General features: G+C 32.4%; 3 protein-coding genes and 1 long non-coding RNA gene across 6 annotated transcripts in view; 1 reads left to right on the top strand and 3 right to left on the bottom strand.

Moving 5' to 3' along the window:
• LOC123671254 overlaps positions 1-9,441 on the top strand; it is a 64,892-nt gene extending 55,451 nt beyond the window's left edge. For both annotated transcript variants that reach the window (XM_045604999.1, XM_045605000.1), the window contains 7 exons: positions 37-217; positions 517-717; positions 898-1,637; positions 4,169-5,470; positions 5,528-5,749; positions 8,104-8,502; positions 8,743-9,441. In XM_045604999.1, coding sequence (XP_045460955.1) covers positions 37-217; positions 517-717; positions 898-1,637; positions 4,169-5,470; positions 5,528-5,749; positions 8,104-8,502; positions 8,743-8,942 — 3,245 coding nt within the window. In that variant the 3' untranslated portion in view covers positions 8,943-9,441. The remainder of the gene's footprint in view (positions 1-36; positions 218-516; positions 718-897; positions 1,638-4,168; positions 5,471-5,527; positions 5,750-8,103; positions 8,503-8,742) is intronic.
• A 1,510-nt stretch (positions 9,442-10,951) lies between these two features.
• On the bottom strand, positions 10,952-12,006 carry LOC123688760 (ADP-ribosylation factor-like protein 6). The gene is made up of 2 exons (XM_045627416.1): positions 11,632-12,006; positions 10,952-11,370 (listed from the first exon to the last, which is right to left on the bottom strand). Exons 1-2 carry the CDS (start codon positions 11,810-11,812, stop codon positions 10,982-10,984), a joined length of 570 nt encoding a protein of 189 aa, XP_045483372.1. The 5' UTR covers positions 11,813-12,006; the 3' UTR covers positions 10,952-10,981.
• Positions 12,007-17,973: 5,967 nt separating this feature from the next.
• Positions 17,974-18,751, bottom strand: LOC123688761 (probable ribosome biogenesis protein RLP24). The gene is made up of 2 exons (XM_045627417.1): positions 18,590-18,751; positions 17,974-18,473 (listed from the first exon to the last, which is right to left on the bottom strand). Exons 1-2 carry the CDS (start codon positions 18,668-18,670, stop codon positions 18,024-18,026), a joined length of 531 nt encoding a protein of 176 aa, XP_045483373.1. The 5' UTR covers positions 18,671-18,751; the 3' UTR covers positions 17,974-18,023.
• A 1,357-nt stretch (positions 18,752-20,108) lies between these two features.
• LOC123684531 lies at positions 20,109-21,381 on the bottom strand. Of its 2 annotated transcripts, XR_006748155.1 has the most exons (4): positions 20,855-21,381; positions 20,554-20,796; positions 20,386-20,457; positions 20,109-20,294 (listed from the first exon to the last, which is right to left on the bottom strand). It is a non-coding gene; the product is annotated as an uncharacterized LOC123684531 (long non-coding RNA). The 2 variants fall into 2 exon arrangements; XR_006748154.1 differs by having other exon boundaries at positions 20,554-21,381.
• Positions 21,382-27,005: the final 5,624 nt, after the last annotated feature.

Genomic DNA, 27,005 nt, shown 5'->3' with positions numbered 1-27,005 from the left:
TTAGAAAGGTCGATACTAAAATCGAAATATTTTCAGGTATGAGTAATTCAGAAAAAGTCAAGGTTAATTCTGAAGTAAATCTTTATGGTAATAATTCTACATCAGTCAGACCTTCAGATTCAAGAATGCCGTTAGCTAGTCCTGCAGATAGATATTCAGCACCTACAATGCCAGATCTAGGAAGAAGTGGTTTCCAACCTTATAGACCAGAAGACAGGTAATTCAAATCGAAATGAGAAATTGTAGATTTTTTATTAAACTTTGGCTATAATTCTTGTTATTTTCGAAGTTCTAATTGTTTCAAACTTTTATGTGTAAATAGGCACAAAATATTGTTTTATTTGAATATTTTATTGAATTTTTATTGAACTTGTTTTTCTGAAAGTTGACTATTCATTTATTAAATTTATTTGGAGAACACAGAGATTTATATCTTGTGTAAAAATTCCCTGGATAGCCTATGAACATTTCAAATTTTAATTTTTCAACCCATAGTATACATATTGTAATTTCCAGAGTGCCAGTTGTGCCACCAGTAGGATTGGATGTTGGAGTTTATCCTCCCTATGGATATCCTTCAATACCAATGATAGACGAACAACTTTATTACGATCGAGCTAGATTACTAAGGCCTCCATGGCCACCTTTTGGGCATCCAATGGTCAATCCATACATGATGCCCGGAGCTGGGGCAATACCCTTTTATATGCCTGATAGGTAATTTTTTCTTAATTTCATATTAGACCATTCATTCGCTATTATACCTTATTATACTTGTAAATTACCTTATAATTAATATATTTTTTTAAGTCTATTACATTTTTTGAATGTGATTTTTATTTCAAAATTAATAATCATATTAACGAAATATCATTAATTCTCGTCTCCATTTATTAGCTTAAAGGTAGAAGAAGAACATAGGAGACTTGTGGCTCTGAAGAAAGATGAACAAATGGAACGTGAACTTTTGCAGCATCAAAGGGAAAGGGAACAAAGGGAGAAAGAGAGAGTACTGAGGGAGAGAGAAAAAGCTCAATCTCGTGTTTCACCTCATATTCCCCCACCTTCTCATTTAACAGCTCAATCTCCTCTAATGGTTCCATTACTTCATCCTGGCTCAATGCTTCCTCCTACACCTTTAGGTCTATCATCTCGAAATTCAATGTCCATGAACACTCCATTTTTACCACCAGTTTCCTTACCACAAGCTTACTCTGTCCCAAGATCAAGTCCTAATTTACATAGGCAGTCTCCACATGCTTCTTCTCACCCTTCATCATCTAGTTATATGTCCCATCGACAATCTCCTATTATACAACCATCAGGACCCCTCATTAATAATGCTATGGGACCATCTAGTCAAGTTCCTCGTTCATCTCCCAAACCACCAACTCCAAAATCTGCCAGTATTCCTCAAATGCCTACTAGAGGTGGAGGAGCTTCTACTCCTGGTTCCAGGTCAAATACACCCTCTGCAGGAACTACATCTGGACATTTGCTTGGAGGAAATTGTACTCCACATCGTAGCAGCTCTACACCAGTTCAAATAAGTTCGACGCCCAATCCACAAGAAGACAAGCTACCTCAGGAAGTTAATTCTATCTCAGTTGCTCAAGTACCACCCTGTACAAGCGCAGGTGAGGGGAATCGTGTGGAAGGAACAACTGCTTGACCCTCTGCCTCCATGCTTGTCATTAGCCAATCTCATCCTCAAGATTACTTAATTTTCGGTAATTAATTGTGGTTTTTGTTGGGTTTCCACCTTTTTTTGCATGTTTCTAAAAGTTGAATATTCTGAATGAAAAAAATATGTAATTTCATTTTCAGAATATACTTTTAGTTTATTCATTATATAGATACATATTTGGTAATACTGCTTTTGTTTGACATTAATATCCTCATAAGCTTAAGCTTTTTCATTGACATCTACTAATGTTGAGTGGTGTTGATATTTGTTGGTGCATATGAATCCCCCAATACATTGATTTGGTGACAATCATTTGAAAAAACGCTGGTATTTCCAAAAATTTGAAGAAAATAATTTGAATAAACTTCAAATTATCAAGAAATTTGAAATAAAGAAAAGTTCAAACTAATAGAAGAAATTAAATAGGTTAAAAAAATGGGAGACTCTACTTCTTCGCCATTTCAATTGTTGTATCTTTTTTTCAAATATTGACAAGCACTTATTTTGGGATGCATAATTGTGTTATACATACAAAATTGAGTCATAAAATAAAAATATACTAACAAATGTAACTCTAATCTAATTGTGATTCAAAATTTGAACTACCGATCATCAGAGTATGCTGAGATTCGAACAGTTATAACTAACAACTTCGAAGTATGAAGACTGTGAATGAAAAAACTTCAAATTAAGGAACCCTTTTGTTTCTTTTTAATTACTGAGTGCACCAAATTGTTGTAATGTTTCGATTTAGTAAGTATTTAAAGGCCTTGACAGTAACTCTGAATCATTACTTTTGAATTATCGAAACGACTTTCTCCTATAGATGAAACGATAAAATGAATATTGGACATTTAAACTGTTGAATCAACAAATTTCCTATCAACTCAAAATGTGACTAACCTTCAATTCAAGCTCTCCTAATAATAAATATTCAAGAACATACAAAGGCATTTGGCCTAGTGGTTATTTGTAACACTTGAGCTGGAATGGGAAATGTCTAGTTTTATAGTCTGTCTAACCATTTGCTGTTGGGTAAACAATTAACTGTGAATACAACCCAACGAAAACGAAAAAAAATGCTTTGAGTCCTAAGTAATTATTGTTTTGAATAGATACTTTGAAAAATTAAATTTTGGTTTCTCCATCGCAAGCAGAGCTTATCTCTAAATAGTTTCGAAATAATAAACAATTATTTCATTTCAATAATAAATATTTGGAATCGTTCAGGGAAATTGAAGTCTCAAACCACTGAAAATTCCAAACTACGGTTTATTATTCTAACGCCTAATATCTCGACCTAAAAGAAAAAATATAAAAGTATCAATGAAGAAGAATTCAAATGAATATATAACTTCAGAATTCGAACCAAGGGTGGTATTCCATTCCAAAATTAAACTTATAAAATATCCTAACTCCAAAACTAAAAGAGTGAGAAATTATTTGAAAAATTTTTTTAATTATAATCATTGTAGCTATAATTCCTAATATTAGGACTATCTATTGTTGAGTTTCCGAGAAATGTATATTTAAAATTTTTTCCTTGATTTTGTTGTTTTCAAAATTTATGTATCGTGTTCTTGACATACGAGGGTCAATGGGGTATAGCATCACAATTTTGTGCCGAATTTCATGCAAATAACGTTTATAATTCACGAGAAGAGCTCTAGACGGGGATATTAAAAGGATTTTTTTTCCTCAAATTTCAGATGAAAACTGCAAAAATTTCAGAGGGGCTGATTTTTTCCTTGAAACAATTTCAAAGGTCTATTATTGGAAATAGTAAAATTAGAAAAAATCATTACTAGATAACTTGGCGATGTATAATCATGAAATTATATTGTTTCAATGATATGGAATACAATATTCTTCACTTCAAGCTTCACTCCTAGATGATTTAGCTTATAAGTTCTGAAGTTTTTAATGTTTTCTTTGAATTCTGGAATCAGTGACCACGTTTTCAAATCTCGCCATTATAATTTCATAATAGGTCATATTGCTCTATTTCCAGATAATTAGTATGATTCAATTCACTCTAGAAACTTTTTCATTTGAATGATGAAATGGAGTTTTGATAAATATTGTCAATTTAAAAAATAAATATTTATTCTTTTGAGATAGAGCAATACGAAAAATTGTAAAATTCAAACATTATTTTAATTATATCAATTGTACATAAGGTGAAAAACTGGTACAGCTGAAGACAAAGTAATATTTCAGCTGTCACTAGCGTATATTTTATTTTATGATAATTGGTCCTTAAATACATAGCATTATATTAAAATTTTCATTTTTTCCCATTAAATATCATTTTATATGCACCAATTGAATGTTTTGTCTGTCATTTATGAAGATTCAATTCATTACGGAATTATGTCGATGTTGAACATTAACAAGTGTTTTATGTTATAATTCAATTTTGTCATAGTTTATTTTATAAAATAATCTTTTTATTTCATATCATCTTTGTCTTTGTTTCAGCCAGGAAGCCTACTGTAGCACCAAGTAATATTGCGAATCATCAAATTCACAACTTAGGTGTCAGCATTCCTGTTGAAGCCAAAAACATAACTTCAATTACTAATCAAAATAAAGATCAGAATTGTCAACCCATTGCTTCTAAATTAAATAAAATATTTAATCATAACATAGAATCAATCGTTAATAAAAATTTGGAAAACGAAATTCAGGCTACAAAACAGATTAATAAAATATCAGAATTTCCTTCACTTGAAAGTGTTCAGAATATGAATAGTTCTGATAATGAAATGAGTTTAATTGAAAGAAACTCAGGTTCACGACTGTTTGATGATAAAACTGTAAACCAGAAAAAAGTCTCATTGAATTTGGGTTCTGACAAGTTTAAAAATAAAAGTAATATTCCCAATAATGGAGATGAAATAACACTAGTTAATATATTAGGTCTGGACAAAGACTTTACAAAGAGGGACAGCTTGTCTCTATGGGAAGAAAGAAAAGAAGTTATGCATAGCAAGAATATTATTTTTGGCAATTCCAATTTGCCAGAGTTGAGTGCACAAGTCAAGCATGGGAGTACACCTATAAACAACCCTAGTCACCAAACATTCAGCCCACAGTTACCTGCACCTTCCCCTAATTACCCAGTTCAGAGTCAAGTTACCCAAATAATTGTTGAAATACCTAAAGAAAGCCATAAAGCTCTTACAGGTAGTGTTCCTATTGTAAACAATAATTATATTAATAATATCCCACCTACTAGTCAAACTCATACTGAAAATTTGTTGCAAATGACTGAAGAAGAAATAAAATCAGAATGTAACGACTTAAATGAAAACATTGATGCTGAAATGAAAGAGAACATAGAAGTTCCTATATTCTGGAATCGATCAATAGTAGAGAAGAATCCTTGCATACCTGGCTTAGCTGATAAAAGTGGGAATCAATTCACTGTATTAAATATTCCTTCAGTACTAGGCTCTTCATACAAAAGGAAAATATTGAGCAAGATTGATTTAGCAGTGATGAGAAAAAAGTTGAGAAGACAAAAAAAGGTGACAAAAACGAAAAGGATAAACAAATTGACCCATAATCCCGAAAATAATGTTTCGAAGCAGTTCGAAGTTAATGTTCATGGTTGTTCTGATAGTTCTTCGAGCTCAAGTACTGATTCAGAATCAGATTTTGAAGTTTCTGAGTATGATACTTGGATTAAATCAGGGCCACCCTTAAAACATGCTTACTCTCCCAAAAAAATGTGCTTCCTCCAGATTTTTGGTTTAACTTCTCATACAAAGAAAAATTGTAAGTTATCAAAATTTTCAATTTATGATTTCATTACATAATATTGCTATATTACAGCTATCGAAATAGAAAAACTGGAAAAACGGAAGTGGCAACAAGTGGTAACCATTGCAGATCACAGGGATCAACAAAGCCAATCAGAGAAAAAAGTCTGTTCATTAAATTTACCTGTGCCTTCAAAATCACCTTCAGTGTTGAATTACTCTACAGATTATAGAAAAAAATCAAACTTCCTTCAAGTGTTGGGCCTTAATACTGTACCTGCAAGAGTTAGAGATGGTAATATTTCATGTTCCTCTCAGTTTATTTATTATCAATAGAAAACAGAATCATCAAGATGTAATTCATAATATACAGAGTTAGAACTATTTAGAGGGGCACATATATATATATATATACAAAAAAGTTACGTTATTTAGGGATTAGTGTAGTTTGCCAGTTGTACAGGGTGGGCAAATTTCGATGTTTTAGCACTACAACTTTTAAACCAGAGGTGATAGACAAAATCTGATACCCACTTCTCGATCTCTTTTTCTGAGAAACTATCAAGGGTAGTATTCATTTTTGGCCACCTTCTTTTGTTTTCGAGTTATAAGCGAAAATTGGAAAAATGGCGATATCGAAAAACATTTATATCTCCGCTAATACTGATGATAGAGCTCTGAAATTAAAACATTATACAGGCACTTTTTTACGTAGAATCCAGTGGCGTACTCGTCTTTTCGAAAGGGTTTTTAATTACGAAGCTATGACCCAAAGTTATGTTTTTTTAAATGGGAACACTATATTTCTGTGACATTTTTTGAAAGCTTAATTTTTCCTGATTTCAAAAATATATAACATCGTATGATTCGGATCAATATAAATAATAGAAAATGGCCAAAACCTCTTTTCACCTAAGAGTCTCAATATTTCTATGGTTTCAACTGTTGATGAACACAGAAAAATTGAGCTTTCTATAACAAGAGCAGTGTCCTTCCGTCAATCTGATTATTTCTATGCTTTTCACTTATTTCTACAAAATTCGAATCTAGATATGTTTTATAAATTTTTTATCTAAAAATTGATTTGGAAATAACGGAGAAACCACAAGATCGAATTTCTCAATCGAAAGAGTTGTATTGAGATGCATGTATCAGGAGATTATTTACATAGGTCTCCAGAATCAATACGCTCAAGTACCAATCCATTTCAAACAGCATATAAAACAATGCATATATGATTGGACTCAACATTTTAATTACGAAGGGACAAACAAGAAATAATATTTAACCTAATAATCACAACAATTGCACAATGCACAGTCGACACCTCTTCTCGATATTTCAATAGATGAATATTTGAAACTGTGTTCGAGCTACCTAGGAAACTTTTTTCAAGTTCGTTCATCTTTTCGAAACTATTTGTATAAAATAAATATAGATTCGAATTTTGTAGAAATAAGTGAAAAGCATAGAAATACTCAGATTGACGGAAAGACACTGCTCTTGTTATAGAAAGGCTCATCAACAGTTGAAACCATAGAAATATTGAGACTCTTAAGTAAAAAAAGGTTTTTGACCATTTTCTGTTGAATATTTTGATACGAATCATACGATGTCATATATTTTTGAAATCAGGAAAAATTAAGCTTTCAGAAAATGGCACAAAAATCTAGTGTTCCCATTTAAAAAAACATAACTTTGGGTCATAGCTTCGTAATTAAAAACCCTTTTGAGAATACGAGCACGCCACTGGATTCTACGTGAAAAAGTGCCTGTATAATGTTTTAATTTCAGAGCTCTAGCATCAGTATTAGTGAAGATATAAAAGTTTTTCGATATCGCCATTTTTCCAATTTTCGCTTATAACTCGAAAATAAAAGAAGGTGGCCAAAAATGAATACTACCCTTGTTAGTTTCTCAGAAAAAGAAATCGAGAAGTGGGTATCAGATTTTGTCTATCTCCTCTGGTTCAAAATTTGTAGTGCTAAAACATCGAAATTTGCCCACCCTGTACACTATGAAGAGTGTTGGTATCAATGGCAAAAAGCCATTGATGGTTTCACATAACAAATGAACGATGTTCAAATTTGCCTAGCAAAACTTGTTATTTTTGTAGAGTGTCATACATTGTTGAATTCGTAATTTTTTTCTTTATCACCTCAAGAGGAGAACCAATATGGCGTCATAAGAAAAAAAATTGACTATCGCCTCTCTGAAACAATGGAAAACAGAAAAAATCTGACGTCACCATTAGAATCTCTGTATCGGATTATGGCTACAAACTGAATTTCGTGAAGTTATCTCCAGAAGAAATTGTTGATTTTCAGTTCTTTCGAGATATCTCGAGAACCATTGGAGATATTTTGGATCTGTTAACACCAACACACTAATCTTCAAATAACGCAACTCTTTTGTAATTTAAGCCACCCTGTATCTCTAACGGTTTTCGATATCCCTGTAGTGCCCCTATAAATAGTTCTAACTCTGTATAGTCATGTGTGCTGGAAACATCATGGCAGGAAAATGTTGAACTTTTTCGGTGCTTTCTAGAAAAAATTTGATTATTTTTCAGAAATGGAAAATATTTGGATTCTTTTTTTTTATTAATATTTATGAATTTTTTTCAATAGTAATTAAATAATTTTCTAGAAATGGAAAACAATTGGATGAAAATAATCGAAGAACGCCTAAAAAGAAGTGAAGAAACACCTCTTACTTGCTATAGCTTGATTTATCACCGAAAGCAGAAACCTCACTTGAATATGGGTTCTAATGATCTTCTCACAGATAAACATTCATTGGATCATTTTAAGATTCCAATAGTACATCGTTTCTCTACTGCTGTTCAACATACTATGAATTCTGAAAATACCGTTTTTTGTGCCAGAAATGTAAATGTCATTGTGCCTAATTTCAACAATGTGAAAGACAAGAGTAAAGATTGTGTCACTGTACCGTCATTTAAGGCTAAACAAGTTACATTTGAAAAAAAATTAAAATGGCCAGGGATACAAGAAGTGATGGAATCATATGAGGATTATTCTAGAGGTTAGTTAATTTGTAATAAATTGATATTCCTTAATGAAAATATATGTATGTTCCTTTCTCAGTGTCTATTTTCATGAGCAAGTTAAAAGTAAATTTGATTTCTCTTATGAGATACATTTGCTATAAACTGCTCAATAATGTGAGTTCAACTACCAAGTAGTTGTACTATTTTATGTCAGTTAAATCTAATGAAGTATTTTGTGAACTAATTTCACTTTAATGAGACTATTTGAATTTCAGAAAGGAAGCATGAAATTGAAACATTAACTAGACAGAATCAAACACTGAAAGAAGATGCTAAAACTTTAATTAGCCAAGAAAGATTACTTGTTCGGAAACAAAGAGGCTTGAATTCCGCTTTATTTCTTATGGAACAAGAGAAGAAACGATTACAGAATGAAGTTGACCATCTCATGAAAATGGTTAAAAACTTTCGGTAGCAGACGTTCTTTATCTCTGATTAATATTTCAAATGATTTTTGTTTTGTTTGATTTCCTTCTTTTATTTTCATTTTTGGAATATTGGACCAAATATCTTTTATATTTTGGCGGAAGATAGTTTAGTCTACAGTTTGATTATTTTGATAGCAAATGCAATAACTTATTTAACTTGAAGATGGTGTAATCGATCGAAATAGACTGTGATGAAATATTGCATTTCGTGGTGGAGTAGTGTACTTATTTTTCTTTGTTGGTCAATAGTATTATTTCCATATTGACGTATTTTTATTGCATATTTAATTTTTTATATACCTATATTTAAGATGAGATCGTAAAAACCAAATTGGAAAATAATATTGTTGTATGATTTGGTATGTTGATTTTACGGGTGTTTAATTTAGATAGTGTTCACTAATTCTGTGATAAATACTTTTAGTATCTTGACGTAAACACTGTTTCTAGCATGACAACTTAATAAATGTACAGATGAATGATTAATTGTTTTTACTTTTCTGATCCCTTCAAAGTCAGTTATCCAGAAGGAGATAAACATAACAAAATTCCCAATTTCAATTAAGGAGTCCTAAAAATGAATATTGACAATAATGCAAAAATATTTTGAGACAAGTTTTTCTAAAAGTAGTGCACTCGTGATTATAATGTATGAATTTTATATACAAGGTGTAGCCTACAGGGTTTTGTGAAATATTCACTGTTGAATAAATATTTATTTTTGGATTGTTTCTCCTACCTTGCTTCAAAAAAGGGTATATATCTCTAAAATACAGTAGATGAAGCCATGAGCCTAGTCTGAATATAAAATCACAAGATTATACACTAAGTGTAATTAGTTTAACTCCAGCAGATTAAACAAGAACCAACATAACGTAGCTACAGTGGGAACTCTCTCACAAAATGAAAATTAATATGAAATTTCACCCACCGTTCTCGCGATTATTTGTCAAGATATGAAAAACCACCAGTTTCAGCTTGTAAAATATGACATCATCAAAGAAAAAGTTGCTGATATTGATATAATGAATCAAAAAAATGGTTTTCTATTTAATTAATACTTTCATACAATATTAAATTCTAAGTACTAGCTACAGATCACAAATCATTTCCAACAAAAAATGTTCTTGCATTTCATGGTTTCTAAGTAGAACTAGTAGAAACCATGAGATGTAAGAACATTTTTTTGTTGGAAATGATCCGTAGTTACTTAAAATTTTACATTGTATGAAATTTTAAAACAAACAAATTTGGTGCAATTCAAAGATAACTTTTCAAATGAAAGGAAAGACTACAGAAATAATATTTCTGTAAACTAATTTTTTTTCTTTTAAAGATCTATTGCTGCAAATTTTATTGTTCAGCCCCATACAATTTGTAACAGAAGCGTTATAAATTATTGATAACGCATTCGACTGAACGAGTCTTGTTCAGTGCTGGAGTGTTTTAACGCTGCTCAGATTCGAACTTGGAGCTTAAATATTCGAATTGTTAGCGAACGCCGTAACCAGTCGAATAGACATTTACTCTGCCCTGGGATCGTGCATGATCAGTTGAACATAGATTTAGACTGTATTTTTCAAGTTCACTACGAGTCGAACATAATTGGCTTGACAACAATTCGAATTAATTTTCACTGGTGCAGCCATTCGAATACTACAGATCATTGCCACTACATGTGTAATAATAATGAATTGAAGGTGTCAATATATACTTCTTTTCAATGGAATAAAATTGTATGAAAAATATCTAAGAGAAAACTTTGGATTGCTGTAATTATTTTTTATAATCTAATGCTAATTAGCATGTTGATTTGTTTCGATGACAAAATTCTCATGTGATTAGCTTTGCATTTTAGTGAAAAAAAATAATTGAGTTAAATAGATTCATCATTTATTTTTGAATATATTAAAATGTTAACAAAACGGTTGTCAATTCCTGTGTAAATCTATCACAAAACAAATAGATGAGAGTTGAGGAAAAATAAGTAATGAAATTTCTCGTGAAGACTTTATTTTGATTTAATTCAGTTATTGATTAATAATTCTCTTATCTGTTGAGTCAACCATTCAACCCCTTCTTGTAAGCCCTCACCAGTAATAGCATTACTAGCTGAAATATGCCAAGGCTTATCCATTATTCTATCTAAGCCGAGAGCAGCTGCAATTTTAACTGTACTAAGAGATTCTTTGTAATCCATTTTGTTTGCAAAGAATAAAATTGGTAGTCTTTTCGTACAAATTGCTGGATGTTGTAACATCAGATCTAGTTCTTCCTTCACAACCACCAATCGAAGCCTATCACTGCTATCAATGACAAAAATTATTCCATGGCAGTCCTTGTAATAATGTTCCCATAAGTTACGGTATCTGCCATGACCTGACATGTCAAAAGCGGTAATCGCCAGGTTTTGACCTGAAAATTGAGTAACCAGAAAAAATTATCAGAGATCCTACAAAGGTAAGTTGAGATGAAAAGTTTGCATAATTGAATTTATGTATGTTATCCATAGTTTTGACTTGATAATGGAACTGAGGAATGCAAATATTTTATGATGAAAAAATGGGTAGAAATAGCTAGTAATGGTAATCTATTAAATTTATAATTTTTTCCTTCTCTACAATAAGATGAAAATAACTTGAAATATGCGAATGACTTTTAGCAGAAATAACTCACTCTGAAATCTCTCAACACTGAACCCCACGGTGGGCACAATTTCTGCCACTTTTTCTTCCTCATTTTTAAAATGGTTAATAACTGTTGATTTTCCACTATTATTGAGACCTATAACTAAAACATTGACTTCTTTCTTACGAACGGATCCAATGAGTAAAGATAGTTTTTGAAACAAGCCCATTGAACATGTTTATGTTCAATGGTTCACCATTTGTTTGTATAGTGTTGGTTAGTAACGGGATATTATGCTACTATTCTCAGTATTTCAATCGATATTATTTCCGATAATGAAGTTTTGAATGTAGTTCATAGAAAAAATTACATCCTCAAATTTTTCAGATTTTTGTTTGCAGAGATTAAAAATGGAAAAACCGTATGTTCATTGTTTTCAAAGAAAACTTGTCGGGAATAAGATCTATGAATGTTGTGAATCCTAAAGGACCAAAAAACGAAAAATAATGGTTCAAAACTAACTACGCTCTTCTCTTCTCTGAATATCTCAATTCATAAAAAATCTGAAAATGAATATTAGGTATATATGTTTCTCGAGGGATTTGAATCCGGAGATTCAAAATTAATTCTTTCATAATTTTACAGAAATTTTAATCTCTAAAGGTGAAAATCTGATTACCTTATAGCGTATTCGACTGGCTGACCAGTGCGAATTAATTCGAATTTTTATCGAATCACAGCAGTGCTAAAACGCTCCAGCACCGAACAAGAGCTGTTCAGTCGAATGCACTATTACTTATCAGGTCTATCCAGGGCCCCCGCAACCGCGCGTTCAACGCGTGCACCGCACGCGGGCGCCACTCTATAGGGGCGCCAAAATCTCTTATAGACCACATGAAAAACCGAAAGACTAAAGGTTTTTGAAAATTTTTTTTTATTTTTTCAACAATTTTGAACGTGCAAAGACATCTCTTACACATCCAAACAAGTTCCCGAACGTCGCAATCCCCATAAAATAACCTCGGCCACAGATTGCAATTATACGATTCTTTTCGAGTAAACAAATCATAAATAATCATCCCTTTGTCGGTACGGGATTTTTTTATGGACCACCTGCACCGGACGGCGGGCACCATTTCTTCGATCATCACTAAAACGCATATGGTACACATAAACAATCATAAATACCGAAGCAATATTTTTTAGCCAGGGGAATTACTGAAACTTTCGCCACCATCTGTAGGAAAAATACTACAGGTTACAGAGAATTTCTGAAACTACCAAAATCTACTTGCTATGCTATAACAGCAGAAACCTATCCAAAGAATAGTTATTTTGTTTCGAAACGTTTAGGGGTTGAGGTCAAGACGCAAAAAATTCTACTAGTTTTTCTGATTGGCAACATTTATCCTCAGCCATTACAAGACATGAAACATCAATTGCACATAAAGTTCACATGAATAAATGGATGAATTTAAAAAAAATGTTAAAATTGTCCACAACGGTGAACGATCATCACTTACGGGTTTTAGAAACTGAAAAAAAATATTGGCATGACGTTCTAGGAAGAATTGTTTCAATCGTTAAATGTTTATCCAGGCAGTGTCTAGCTTTTCAAGGTTCTTCTAAAAAACTTTTTGGAAATGATAATGGGAACTTCCTCAAAACTGTCGAAATGATTTCATCTTTTGATCCTGTGATGAGAGAGCACATTAGTCGAGTGCAAAACTCACAAACAAATTCTTGATGACCCATTATTTAGGCTACCAGATACAAAATGAAATTATTGAATTGACGGCTTCTAAAGTAAAAAATAATATTTTGGATATGGTTCGAAGTGCCAAATATTATTCAATAATTTTAGATTGTACACCGGATGCAAGCCATACAGAGCAAATAAGCCTCGTTTTGCGTTATGTTGTTCTAAATGACAGTTCTAAAATGGTTCAAATACAAGAAAGTTTTATAGCGTTTAGTCCAATATTCGACTCCACAGGGGAAGGGCTATTCAATTTTGTTATGGGATTTTTGGAAAATTTAAATTTAGATATTAAATACAGGAGAGGTCAAGGGTATGATAATGGGGCGAATATGCGCGGAAAACATATTGGTTTACAAAAACGCATACTCGATGCTAATTCTAGGGCTTTTTTTGTGCCATGTGCTGCACACAGCTTAAATTTAACTGTAAATGATGCTGCTAAGGTTTCAAATGAAACACTGAATTTTTTTAATATTGTACAAGAACTAAAACATTTTTCTCCTCATCCACAAAAAGATGGGATGTTATAAAAAAGCATGTTCCTCAGTTACATCTAAAACCCCTAAGTGATACTAGATGGTCAAGTAGGATTGATGCTATAAAACCACTAAAATTTCATTTAATTCAAATATGTGATAGCCTTTTAGAATTAGCTGAAAATGATACTTTCACCATAGAAACTAGACATAAAGCAAATTCTCTTTTATCAAATATTCAAACTTTCAAATTTATTTGTAGTGTAATAATTTGGTATGATGTTTTATTCCAAATTAATATTGTAAGCAAAATGATGCAGAGTGTAGCGATTGACATTAAAGTGTGCCAAAACTATTTAAAGAATTTAGTTGATCATTTTAAAAATTATAGAGATGATAATGTTTTTGAGGAAAAACTTTCTGAAGCTGGAAAACTAGCGGCTGCTCTTGAGATAGAGCAAAGTTTTCCTCCATTATATAGTGTAAGACGAAAGTATAAACCAAAATTGTTCGATTATGAACACACGGATGAGGCACCTCAAGATCCAAAAATCGCTTTCAAAATTAATTTCTTTTTGAAAAATCTAAAGCTAAGTTCTTTAAATAGTAGGTTCGATATGATATCTGAATACGATAACGTTTTTGGTTTTATTTGTGATATTCTTAAATTAAATGACGAAGATCTATTAAAATGCTGTCATGCTCTTCAACAAAAGCTTACTGATCAGGAAAAGAAGGAGGCTGACGTGGAAGAAAATGATTTATTCAACGAGATAAAAGCCCTAAGATTGTTTTCATTACCTGAAGCGTCAAATCCTCTCGAAATTCTACAATATATTTTTGAAAATAATATAACTTCTTCTCTACAGAATCTTAGTATTGCCTTAAGAATCCTTCTGACTTTACCTGTGTCTTTTGCTTCTGGTGAGAGATCATTCTCTAAATTAAAAATAATTAAAAAATATTTGAGGTCTACTATGTCACAAGAAAGATTATCTGGATTGACCATCTTAGCTATAGAGCAAGAGATACTCGATAAAATTGATTTTGATGATATAATAAAAGAATTCGCAGCAGCCAAATCTAGAAAAACATCCATTTAATTTTATCCTTTAATTGAATATTTTATTTGTTATTCGTTTATTGTTTGGTTTATATATTTATGAATAGATTAAAGAAGAATAAAGCTCAGGTTTTGAAAACTCTGCAGTTTCATTACAAATTTAAAATAAAATGCGGTTTTGATCGAATGCTTGAATAAAATAATGAAAAATTTAAAAAATGTATTATGCAACAACTGACAGCATAAAGTTCTTAAGGCATCCAAAAAAGGTTGCTGATAGTTTTTTTAACCCTTCTACAAATAAATTCCAAACGAAAACTGAAACATTTTTTGCCGATTATCCTGCGACGTTTTTCTCCACTTCCCCCCTTTAAGGGGCGCCAAAATATTTTCGGCACGCGGGCGTTGATGACCCTTGCGGGGGCCCTGGGTCTATCATGTTTGAAAAAATAAAAAGAACACTTTACGTCAAGAACTTTTAAGCGTCCGTTCATTAATGCGCCTTTGAAGACCACATAACTGTGTATAAGTGCATGAGGTCTCCAACGATGTAATTGGCGCATTAATGAATCAAAACGCTTGAAAACGCATATGACTTAACGTCAGTGTTTTCTTACGTTTTTCGATATTCTACTTGAATATTTCATGTTTTTAAGGCCGCTGTTAACACGAAATATTGCACGAGGCTTGAAATTTTTATTTTACATCCAAATACAAATTTTCATATCGATGGAACCAGGCAGTTTCCAAATTAACTGGAAAAAAAATCGAACGGCCATGTTTACGGACAGGGCCGCCGCCAGACATTTTGGCGCCCCGGCAAAATAAAATTTCGGCGCCCTTCTTTATAGGCAATACTCAACAAAAAAAACCTATTTTTGGATATTGTTAGAATATTGTAGGTTTGGTTTTGAATGATTCACGTATCAGGCATTCACTAGACTAGAATGCTTATTTTTATAAATGAGTAAATAATGTAAGTTAATCCGGCTGTTTTGAATATTGTATCCAAAACCAACAATAGGAAATAAAACAATACATTAGGTTACACGAGAGAACTTACCTTCTATTTGAATCCCTGAAATCCAAAGACACAAAAAATATTGTATAATTCAACTCTGAATACACTATCAACTTAGTTTCGCGTAATTGTTTCTCTAGAATAGGAAATAAACTGAAAAGGTTCTGCAATATCATACCCTTCTAGGAAAACAATATCGTGATTGGAGAATGGATAATTATTTTGCATTTTTGAAATATCAAAGAAGCCGCCTTAAGAATATACTCCATTCTAAAGAAGCCTACCAATAAAGCAATCATCTGGTGAAGTTTAGTGAGATAACAGATAATGCCGACAAGCTTTATGATCGTGTAACCGGATTTGATTCCACTTGACTTTTTTTGTGGAGTTAGTTCAATTGGCCAAAAAATTCACAGCTGAGAATAACAGCAGTGCTGTCGAATGTGAGCTCATGATTTTATGAGGGTTGGAAATATTTTCGAATACATATTTTGAATAGTTGATTTTTAGAATAAAAAATTTTTTTGTTTATTGTATATTTTATTCCTGTGTAGGGAATTTAGGCTTAAGGCTAATTGATGTCCAAATTCGTGTTGCATCATATTCTGGAACACAATAATGATCAAATTATGATAATGACCTCACCTTGAAAATATCACAAAATAAAAAAATACACCATTATTGTTTCCTAAAAATATACTAACTACAGATTACGGATACCTATATATATGATTGCTTTCATTTGAGGTGCTTCATTCCATAAATCAAATGGTTCCTGTATTAAAGAATAATTTGCAAGTAAATTTCTGACTACTTTTTTGGGTCACATATAAACGGATAAAATTTATTCACTTAGAAAACAAATTAAGTTAAGATGAGAATTGCATCAGACAGTGCATCAAATAGACCTGCAAGTAGCATTTTTTCATAACCCCTGAAGCCTCCCTATTGCCAACGCAATTGGAAAGGTCCCAGTATTTTGAAATGGCTACACCCCCTACACAACATTGACGACAAAACAATATGCTTCAGAAGATTCATCATTTTTCAACATTAACAACTCCTGTCAATGATAAGTATTGAATGGATCATTTATTATTGTGATTATTTTGAATGAATAACAAATTTTTTCATTTGCCCTAATGTTATAGCCGGCTGCTCTGCAGTCGAAATAGACTCCCTATAATTGGCGTCAAACTTTTTGATATTAATTTCTATAACATGTGAAAGTTCATGGAAACACTCTATTTTCATCTTATAATATAAATAAAATCCTTTTGTCCTCTCCCTACTGTATGAAATACTCCATCATATTTATGTCTTCCGTTATTCCATTTCCTTGTTTTCTAAGGTAAAATACGAGCTATACTGAACAACTTATATTTAAAAGCTTTTTACCCTGAACTATCTTTCCCTACTGCAAGCAAAAATGGTGCTTCTTCTTAATCTGATGATGTGCACATATAATATAATTTTGTATACAATTTTCCAATTTTGATGTTTTTCATTCCTTGCCAAGAGCACCTATTCTAAAAGTAGATCTTTGGCGAATGAAGCGATTCTATTTGCTTAGGTGTGAGGGATACAAACTCCACAAAGGATATTACCAATCAATTTACTGCTTTGGTTTGTGGGAGTCTCAATTAGAGTTCAAATAGTTGAAATAATAACTCATATTGGATTTCAATTGTATTATTTTCAAATAATCGGTGAACAATTTATTTAACATGTTAACTGCCGCATAGGATTTTCAATATTGACATCCTGTACAGCCGGCAGCCAAATGGTAAAATATGAATACCAAATTTTTATTGTTTGCCACCTGTACAGCCAGCTACCAATACAAAAAATTTCCATGTATACATGGAAATTCAAAATTAGTATATGCGCTTTCAGTTTCACAATAATATGTCGATATTTATTGGAGGAAAGTACATAGCAAATTTCGGGATACGCCACATTTTCGTTTGGCGTTTCAAGTAACTTGGCCGATGGCTGTACAGGTGACAGTAAACGTGTTAAATCTTCCATTGAAATTTGAAGCTTCGTGTATACTAAAAATTCAATAAAGATTGTTCCAAAACAATATATTAAAGATGAATAATACAATAATTCTATTTACAAGGTTACTTCCCCACAATATTCAACTTCCATTCTATCTTCACTCTCTTTTTCTCCTACCGCTTCTGTTTGTTCTTGTGCTTGTTCTTCTACTTGTCTTTGTCGTAGGCCAGCAGCTGGAGATTTAATGAGTGCCATATTGCTTTGGACCTCTCGAACATCTCTAGTGTGCTCAATTTCCTTTGCAGCACGAAGCCTTTGCATAATATGTAAAGCTTCTCTCTTTTCTTTGATATTGACAATTTCCTTCATAGCATCCAATATTTTATGCATATTTTCTCGACTGTATTTTAGTGGAACATTTCTCTGCTTTTCAAACTCGAAGGATGGATCTACTGCTAATTCTTTTCCTACAGTCTTTCTGTAAGCTTTAGTCCACCTTATTTTACGTGGATTCTTTTTCTTTTTGAAGGCTGCATGACATTTTGATCGGCAGAATTTGAAAACCTACACATAAAATATACACAATTAGTTGGTTAGCACAATATAACTATATTATCTGTTCTGTACACCTTAGAGTGTATTGGTAGATAACATTATATACTATTTCATAATGTACTTACTTTTGAATCATTTCTGACGAATTGAATTCCGTGACCAGGGTATATTTTGGAAGAACAAAAGTAACAAGTTTCAATACGCATTTTGAGGATTTATATTTACGAACCCAGGAACTCTAGATTATTTTTCTTGTATAGGTTAACTGTCGATACTTCATTCTGTATCCACATGTTTCTCTCATAGATTTGAATTGAATTATCTGTGGTTTCTTTTTCTTTTTATTATGACTTTCTCAAGGAAACTGTCAATATCAATAATCTATGAATAATTAATTGAATTAATTGTAAGGATCTAAAACGATAACGAAGTGGTTCTCGTAATTCAACTAGAATTTAGATATAGAGAACTATATTTAATAGACACTTTTGAGTATTAATTAATAATATATTAATACTGAATTATATTATAATAGATTATAAAGACGGTTAATAGCACAGAATACTTAATATATAATTATTAAATAATTTAATAGCTTGTATTTATCTAAGATGTCTAAAAACCAGGTGTATGGACTGATTAGCTTTTGTTTGCCTATTTTGAGAATATTAGTTAAGCTTCGTTATGTCAACTGTAGGTAGCGCTATCAACAAATTAAGATTCTTGTTATTTATTATTTATGAGTTTTGTGCCATTATGGACCTATATATGTATTTCATTATAGTTATGATCTATGGAAGCAATTCTTGTAATTGAAATACCAATAAACTCTCTCTCTCTCTATTTCAAATATTTGATTTCATTCCAGTAAACGTTTCGTGTTTTGTTTCACGACTTTGCACGATCATACTCGGTTACACATCGCTTTTGATTGGTCAGTATCGGGTTTTAATTAATGTATCCAATCAAAATCAACGGAAAAAGATCGAAATGACAAGTATGACATTGCGGCGCCGCCACGAACTAAAACTAATATTTTCAATTTGGTCGAATGTCATTCCATTCAAAAATTGACGAGTGCATTCACCATGTTTTTAGACACCTTATATATATATCTCATCTGCTCTTTGTCTAAAACAGAACTGACATACCGCCATCAACCATAGATTAGCTTTTCCTTGTGTGCAGACATGTCCGATTGCGAGGTTGCCAACCTAACGAAGTATGCTGCCACACTGGGCCAGCATTACCTACGTTAACTAACACCCCCTCCCAATCTGAGAATCGGACAACTTACAATTTACCACAATAGGTAAAACCAAAGATTAGGAAGAGAAAGATAGGAAACGCTGTACTAACTCTAGTGCTAAATAGCGACCCACTTTTAGGCTCGCCGTTTACAACTGAAACAACAGATAGCGCTGAAATCATCTAACGAAAAGGAAATCTATATCTGGCGCGAATTTCAAATCTTCACAGTATTCCACATTCACTAGTAGCTTCTATTTTTTATACCATATTATAATATTAACATATTAGGAGATTATTTAAATAAAAATGCATTGTCAAATTAGTGGAATTTTTAATTCAATTAAATAAACATAATAAAATGTACAAAAGAATATATACATAAAAATAAGTAATAAAATATCTTAAATGTGAATCATTATTCATTGCAGAGATTTCGGAGTTTTTGATTTTTTGTATTGATTTTAGCCTTCACTCTTTTAATTCTCTGGTTGGTTAAGGGGCTCTGCTTACTACCACTACGTTTGGGGTTAGCCGAACTACTAGCTGCTTCTATAAAACCTTCTGATTCCAGTGTAACATCTAGAAAAACGAAAAATAATTTCATCTTATTGCATTTATCACTAATTTGAATTGATAATTTCAATCAACAACTTCAAGTAAATAGACTTACAAATATGATTTGCATTCATGTGTCCTCTTTTGAAAAATTTTCATTTGAGTTGACAGCAAACGCAGAATCTTTCTACAAAAAAAAATTCAATGTCACTCAGTTTTCAATTCCTTTGTGTAATATTTAATCTATACATTTGTGATTCAATTAATAACAGGAAAAACTCACCAATATTAGATAGAGGTACGTTTTGATCCATTTGAACAGTTTCTTCATGGATGATCATCTCAGACTCTGATTCAGGAAGAACATCTGATTTAGGTCCATTCACATGAGGAATACTTCCACGCCAAAGCAATGTCCGTGAATTTGAACTGGTTTTCTATAAAATGCTCACTACACATTCTATAGTCTTTCGAAGCACCCAGGCCAAGATCTTTGCGTCCAGAGAATTCGATCCATCTTTTGGCACTGAATAATAATAGAAATTAGATGATTTTGTAATATTGAATTGACTACTTAAACTTACATTTTCATGTCCTTCGGTAATGTAAAAAACGCGAGCTTTGGGTTTTTATTTTTATTGTTCGGACAGGTTAATACCAAACAATATGAACCACGACTCATCTTGACAAGAACAGCAAATTAATATTAATCTTTGATGAACAGTTCAATAACACGTGAGCTTAATAACCACAACAATACTATAACGTCTTTGTAATATGCCACAAGACAGCACCCAAAGACTAGAGATACACAGCACGTTTACAAACAAAGATTTTTAACCCAAAAGATGTTTAGACTTCAGAAATGTGATTCTAACCTTTTTTGACAAAAACGTCAAAAACAACCAATTTTGTTTACAACTGAAACACCAGACGTCGCTGGCGTCGTCTTGGTCGCTTCGTTTCCTATCTTTCTCTCCCTAATCTTTGGGTAAAACTTAAACTATAAATATGTTTCGTTCTGACTGACTTTTTCTTAAAACTAGATTTAATAACGATATATACTGAATATTATATACAATAATAATAACAATAATAACATAGATTACACATTTTTCAGATATGCTGGATATATACACATACAATTTTTCAAATACTTATATCTAACTAGATTGTCAGTAGAACTCAACCAAGGGCAGTCATTGCTGCTGACGAGCAGAGGTTTCTCAAAGCGAACCATACTTACAAACTTGTTTTGAGTGTTTTTGCTTCCAGGGACCGAAGACCCTTCTCGCACTTACTCAACATGATTATGTTGTACAGATATAACCAACAGGATAATTAGTGACATTTTCTTACGAAAAAATACACTTAACATGAGTTTATACCTACTTCCAGGGACCGAAGACCCTTCAGCACATAAACTCAACATGATTATATCATAAAGACATAAGCAACAGTTATATGTATCATTTTCTTTCGAAAAACACTCTTAACATGAGTTTATACTTACTTCCAGGGATCGAAGACCCTTCTGCACATAAACTCAACAAACAATTATATCATGAAGACATAACCAACAGGATAATTAGTGTCATTTTCTTACGAAAATTAGACTTGACATGAGTTTATACCTACTTCCAGGGACCGAAGACCCTTCTGCACATAAACTCAACATGATTTGAACATTAATCAACACATCGTACATGTAAAATGTATGATCAATGACTCAACTGAACAAGACTAGTATTTATGGCCAGGTGTGACCTACCTGTATACCATAAGGGGCGCATCTCTCATCGCCAGGGACCGAAGACCCTTCTAATTTGAGACACTTGCATTTTTTTATTTTATTTATTTATTGTAATACAACTATCATTCAACAATTTTGTTGTTATTATAGTTGACTTATAACTAAGTTTTTGAAATTATTTAATGTACACTTTAATGAATTCTTGATATGACCTGGCATGCTATTAAAAGTTGTCAAGCTGGCATATATGGGACCCCTCCTTCGACTTTCATTATTTGCTCTATATAAGTAGTATGAATTGTTTCGCCTTGTTTCTCGGTTGGTCATATTTTGGACTTTCTTCAATAGATTTTGGACTCTTTATATGATTGTTTTCTAGCTTATATATGAGTTTGCACTGTTGTAATTTGATCAGTTTGTCCAGCTTCATGTATTGATAATTTTTATATAATTCTTTGGTTGGATATTCATAGGGAAGGTGGTGAAGTCTTTTTATTATTTTATTTTGTAATCTCTGTAATCTTTTTAGGTTAAATTTTGACGAGTTTGACCATATTACCGATAAATAGCTGAGCACTGAATGAAAATAGGCATAGTACTCAGAGGAAAGAAAACTTCTTTCCTCTGAGGCATAGTATATATTTTTACTTGTCCTCTCGTCAAGGTAGGTAAATGATAAAGCTTCGACACCAATGGCGAAAGTTTGTCTATGATCCTGTCCACATGTGCATTCCATTTCAATGTCTCTTCTATGATCAATCCCAAGTATTTAGTTTTTTTTACTTGTGTAAGTTTCTTAACATTAATAAACAGATGTGGATGGATGTTGGTGCTATTTGTTTTATTCTTAAACAGGATGTATACAGTTTTTTCCTCACTGATGACAAGTTTATTCGAATTCAACCATTCACTGTACTTCTGCATATCCCTATTGACCATTTCCTCCAGAGTACTTATATTGTCTGCGCTATATATGATGACTGTGTCATCCGCAAACATGAAGACTTCACCCAGTAAACCTGATTTGACAATATTTTCAACATATATTAGGTAGAGAAGTTGTCCGAGCACTGTGCCCTGCAGAACTCCAGTTCTGATTTTCTTATAAGTACTCTTTTTACCTTCAACAACCACATATTGTTTTCTTTCGGTAAGGAAGGACTGAAACAGTTTTAAAGCTTTTCCTTGTATTCCTATTCTCTTCAATTTTTTCAGTAAGATAGCTATGTCGATTGTATCAAATGCTTTATGCAGATCAATAAAAACACCTACGACTTTCTTTTTTTCGTCGAGTTTTTGTAATATGTGTTCGATGACATCAATTGCAGCACCTTCTGTTGAACTTTTTTCCTGGAATCCATATTGATGTTTAGATATTTCTAGAAATTTTGCTAATCTTTTTTTCATTAATTTGTCAAAATTATATCTCCAGGGACCGAAGACCCTTCTCGATTTAATTGAGACAAACGCCAACAGATAAACAACTGCAACAATACAGTATACTAACAATTGCATGCATAACTTAGGTACGACTCAGATATTCACAAGTAACTAGATGGTCACGTAAACTACGAAACTTTACTACAGGCAAAGGTTTCGTGAGTATGTCTGCTATCTGATCGTTTGTATTTATTTTTAATATATTGACTTTCTTCTCATGAACATGTTGACGAATGAGAAGATATCTACGTTCAATATATTTCAGTCGACTCTTACTTGTACTAGTCAGACAGTTTTGTCTGGCTGCCTCATTGTCTTCATATACAGGTATAGGAAAACAAACTATACTAACTGATTCTTCTAGCAACTGTGCTAGAAACAGAGCTTCATTCACCGCATGTGTTAATGCAATAAATTCTGCTTCGGCTGAACTTTGAGCAATTGTAGCTTGAAGTTTCGAGCACCATACAACTGGATTACCAAAGGCATAGATCACAAAGCCAGTGGTTGATTTTTGACTAATTTTGTCACCAGCAAAATCCGCATCACAGTAACAAGAGAGACTTGGTGAACCATTAGTGTATTTCAGGCCTAATTCAGGAGTTTCTTTTAGATACCTAAATACTCTCTTCACCAACGTCCAATGATACTGTTGTGGATTTGACTGAAATCTGGCAAGATAACTTACCGCAAACGAAATATCAGGTCTAGCGAACAAACTTAAATACAACAAGGAGCCTATCGCTTTCTTGTACAGAAAATTAGCTTCATTTGTACTTTCAAAAGCTTTGTGCTTCCCTTGAGGTACCAATGGAGTATCAACAGAATTTGAGTTTTCCATGCGAAACTCTTTCAACATATTCTTTACAAACTGAGTTTGATGAAGAAACAAATGGTTTTCAGTTCTTGTTATTTCTAAACCAAGGATCTTTGTTGGAAAACCAAACTGTTTTACATCAAATTTAGATTTTAATAGGTTGACGGTATCTTGAATTAGTTCAACACTATTTCCAGTTACTAATAAGTCGTCTACATATATTAAAATCAGAACAATTTTGTCTTCTTTCTTCTTCATGTACAAACAAGGTTCACGAAGATTTGGTTCAAAACCACATTTTTGTAAGTATTTATCGATAGTTACAAACCAACATTTTGGTGCAATTGCCAGCCCATACAGAGCTTTCCGTAACTTACAGACAAATTTCGTTTTATCAGTATTCAGGTATAGCTACATACTTAATCCTATCAATATCTCCATGTAAGAAAGCTGTCTTAACATCGAGTTGTTCAATGTGCCAATTCTTAGTAACCGATAAAGCAAAGATTAATTTAACTACTGACAGGGCAGGTGTGGGCGACGCTGTTTCTTCAGGATTATACTTTTCAGTGTCTCTACACCCTACAACAATCAGGCAAGCTTTAAAACTACCATCCTGTTTTATATTAAAGACCCATTTTAACGGAATGACTTTCATACTAGACTCTTTTACTACAATATCCCATACAGAGTGTTGCTTTATTGAAATTAGTTCAGACTCAATTGCTTTTAACCATTTACTGCTATTCAGGCAAGTAATGGCTTCATGATAAGTTTGAGGTACATTACTGGTACTATAGATCTCATCTTCAAAACTAAGGCCAAACTTATCTAGTATACATGAGTTTACACTGATTTCTGGTAAAGCTACTTCTTCACTAAACTGACTATTAAACTGTGAAATCTCTTCAAATTCTATTGGATTTGTATTCTGACTATTTTCTAATTGAGAGATTTCTTCTATTTCTATATCATTTACAATCTGTTCATTAACATTTACCAACTGATTAGTATTATGACTCACTGAATGTGTTGGTGATTCAACAGGAGCAAACTCATTTGAATTATCTATTGTCTCATATACTGAAGTAACTACTAGTTCATTCCCCTCAACTATCAAATCAATTTTACAAGATTTAAAGTTTAATTTTTCATCAAACAATACATTACATGAGGTAACTGTTTTATGTGATACATTGTGCTTGAACGTGGATTCAACTTTCTACCTTTAGGTATATTTTCAATTTTTACTTCAGCTTTTGAACCAAAGATTTTAATATTTTGCAGATTTGCTTGTTTTCCAAACAACTTTTCATATGGAGTTAAGAAATCAACAGAACAATGAGGTGTGCGATTATATAAGTAATAGGAAAACCAGAATAAAATATTAAAGCTCTAGCTTTTTCTTGAAGAGTTCTATTGAACCTTTCAGCTGTCCTATTATGTTCATGCTGATAGGCTTCTGCTAACTGTAATTCTAGCCCAAATTTATTCAACACTGTTTGACTTTCTGCACTAATGAACTCTGTACCATTATCACATCTCAATTTACTAAACTGACCCGGTCCTGGGAGGATTGATTGTAAAAATTGCAACCCTGAATTTAGAAACTTAGGTATTTCTGATTTTAGATTCATTAGAAAAATTTGTGAATATAGTGAATAGTCATCAATAAGTATTAAAATATACTTTTTCTTACCAAACTGTGTCGGAGGATTGACATTTAACAAATCAGCATGTACGATTTGACACGGTCTAGTTGCCCTTTCACATTCTTTTAAACAAAGCTTTTTATGCATTTTAGCATACTGAGCAACTGGCAGTTGTATAATTATATACTAGTTCTTCCACACCCTGTACTACATTAGGAAGTTTCCCCAGATAAGAGGATGATATATGACCCATTCTACGATGCCATACTAAACCTTCTTCATCTAGCTTTTGTAATTGATTACGTGTGAGTTTATTTCTTAATTTACTTGTCTTTTTATGTTTATTTTCAATAACTGGATTAAGTGTAATATGCTTTATTTTACAAATTGCTTTATGAGACAAATTATTCTTCTGACTATAAACACATTTGGCTTCTTTACTGGATGGTATTGGTAGACTATTTTCCTTTACTACGTAAATGCGAACCGCAACTCTATATAGTCCATCCGATACCTACAGAAGACTTAATTTTCTTCTTAACTTTCTAAAGAGGATAAATCCATTATTAGAATTCATCACAACACTTGTACTAAATTGAGCATTGAATGCTCGAACACTGAGAACATTTTCTCTTAGTCCAGGAACATACTGAACATTTACTAACTTCAAAACATGTGAACATTTTCCAAAGTGTACAAGAATTGGTAGATACCCTCTCCCAAAGCTTCTCTGTTTTCGAAGCAAGTTCAACAGCCATAGGCTTTTCATAAACAGTATACTCAAACAGGATATTTTGTGTATTCACTACATGGTGAGATGCACCAGAATCAACAAGAAACAACACAGAATTAACAAAGTTGTTTAAATTAAATTCAAACTTACTTGATTTCTGACTTTGTAGTTTCTTACAGTCTTTCTTTTCATGACCACTCTTGAAGCAATTAAAGCAGAGTCTGCCTTCGCTTCTACATTCTGAGGCCTTATGAAATAAGAGACCACATTTGTTACACTTGACAGACTTCTTCTCTTCAGGTGTCATCCTTTTCTTTTTTTCCACCTGTTCAGGTGTATA

Source organism: Harmonia axyridis, chromosome 1, assembly GCF_914767665.1.
Source record: "Harmonia axyridis chromosome 1, icHarAxyr1.1, whole genome shotgun sequence".
Classification (NCBI taxonomy): Eukaryota; Metazoa; Arthropoda; class Insecta; order Coleoptera; family Coccinellidae; genus Harmonia; species Harmonia axyridis.
This window is presented reverse-complemented; position numbering and strand designations above follow the sequence as displayed.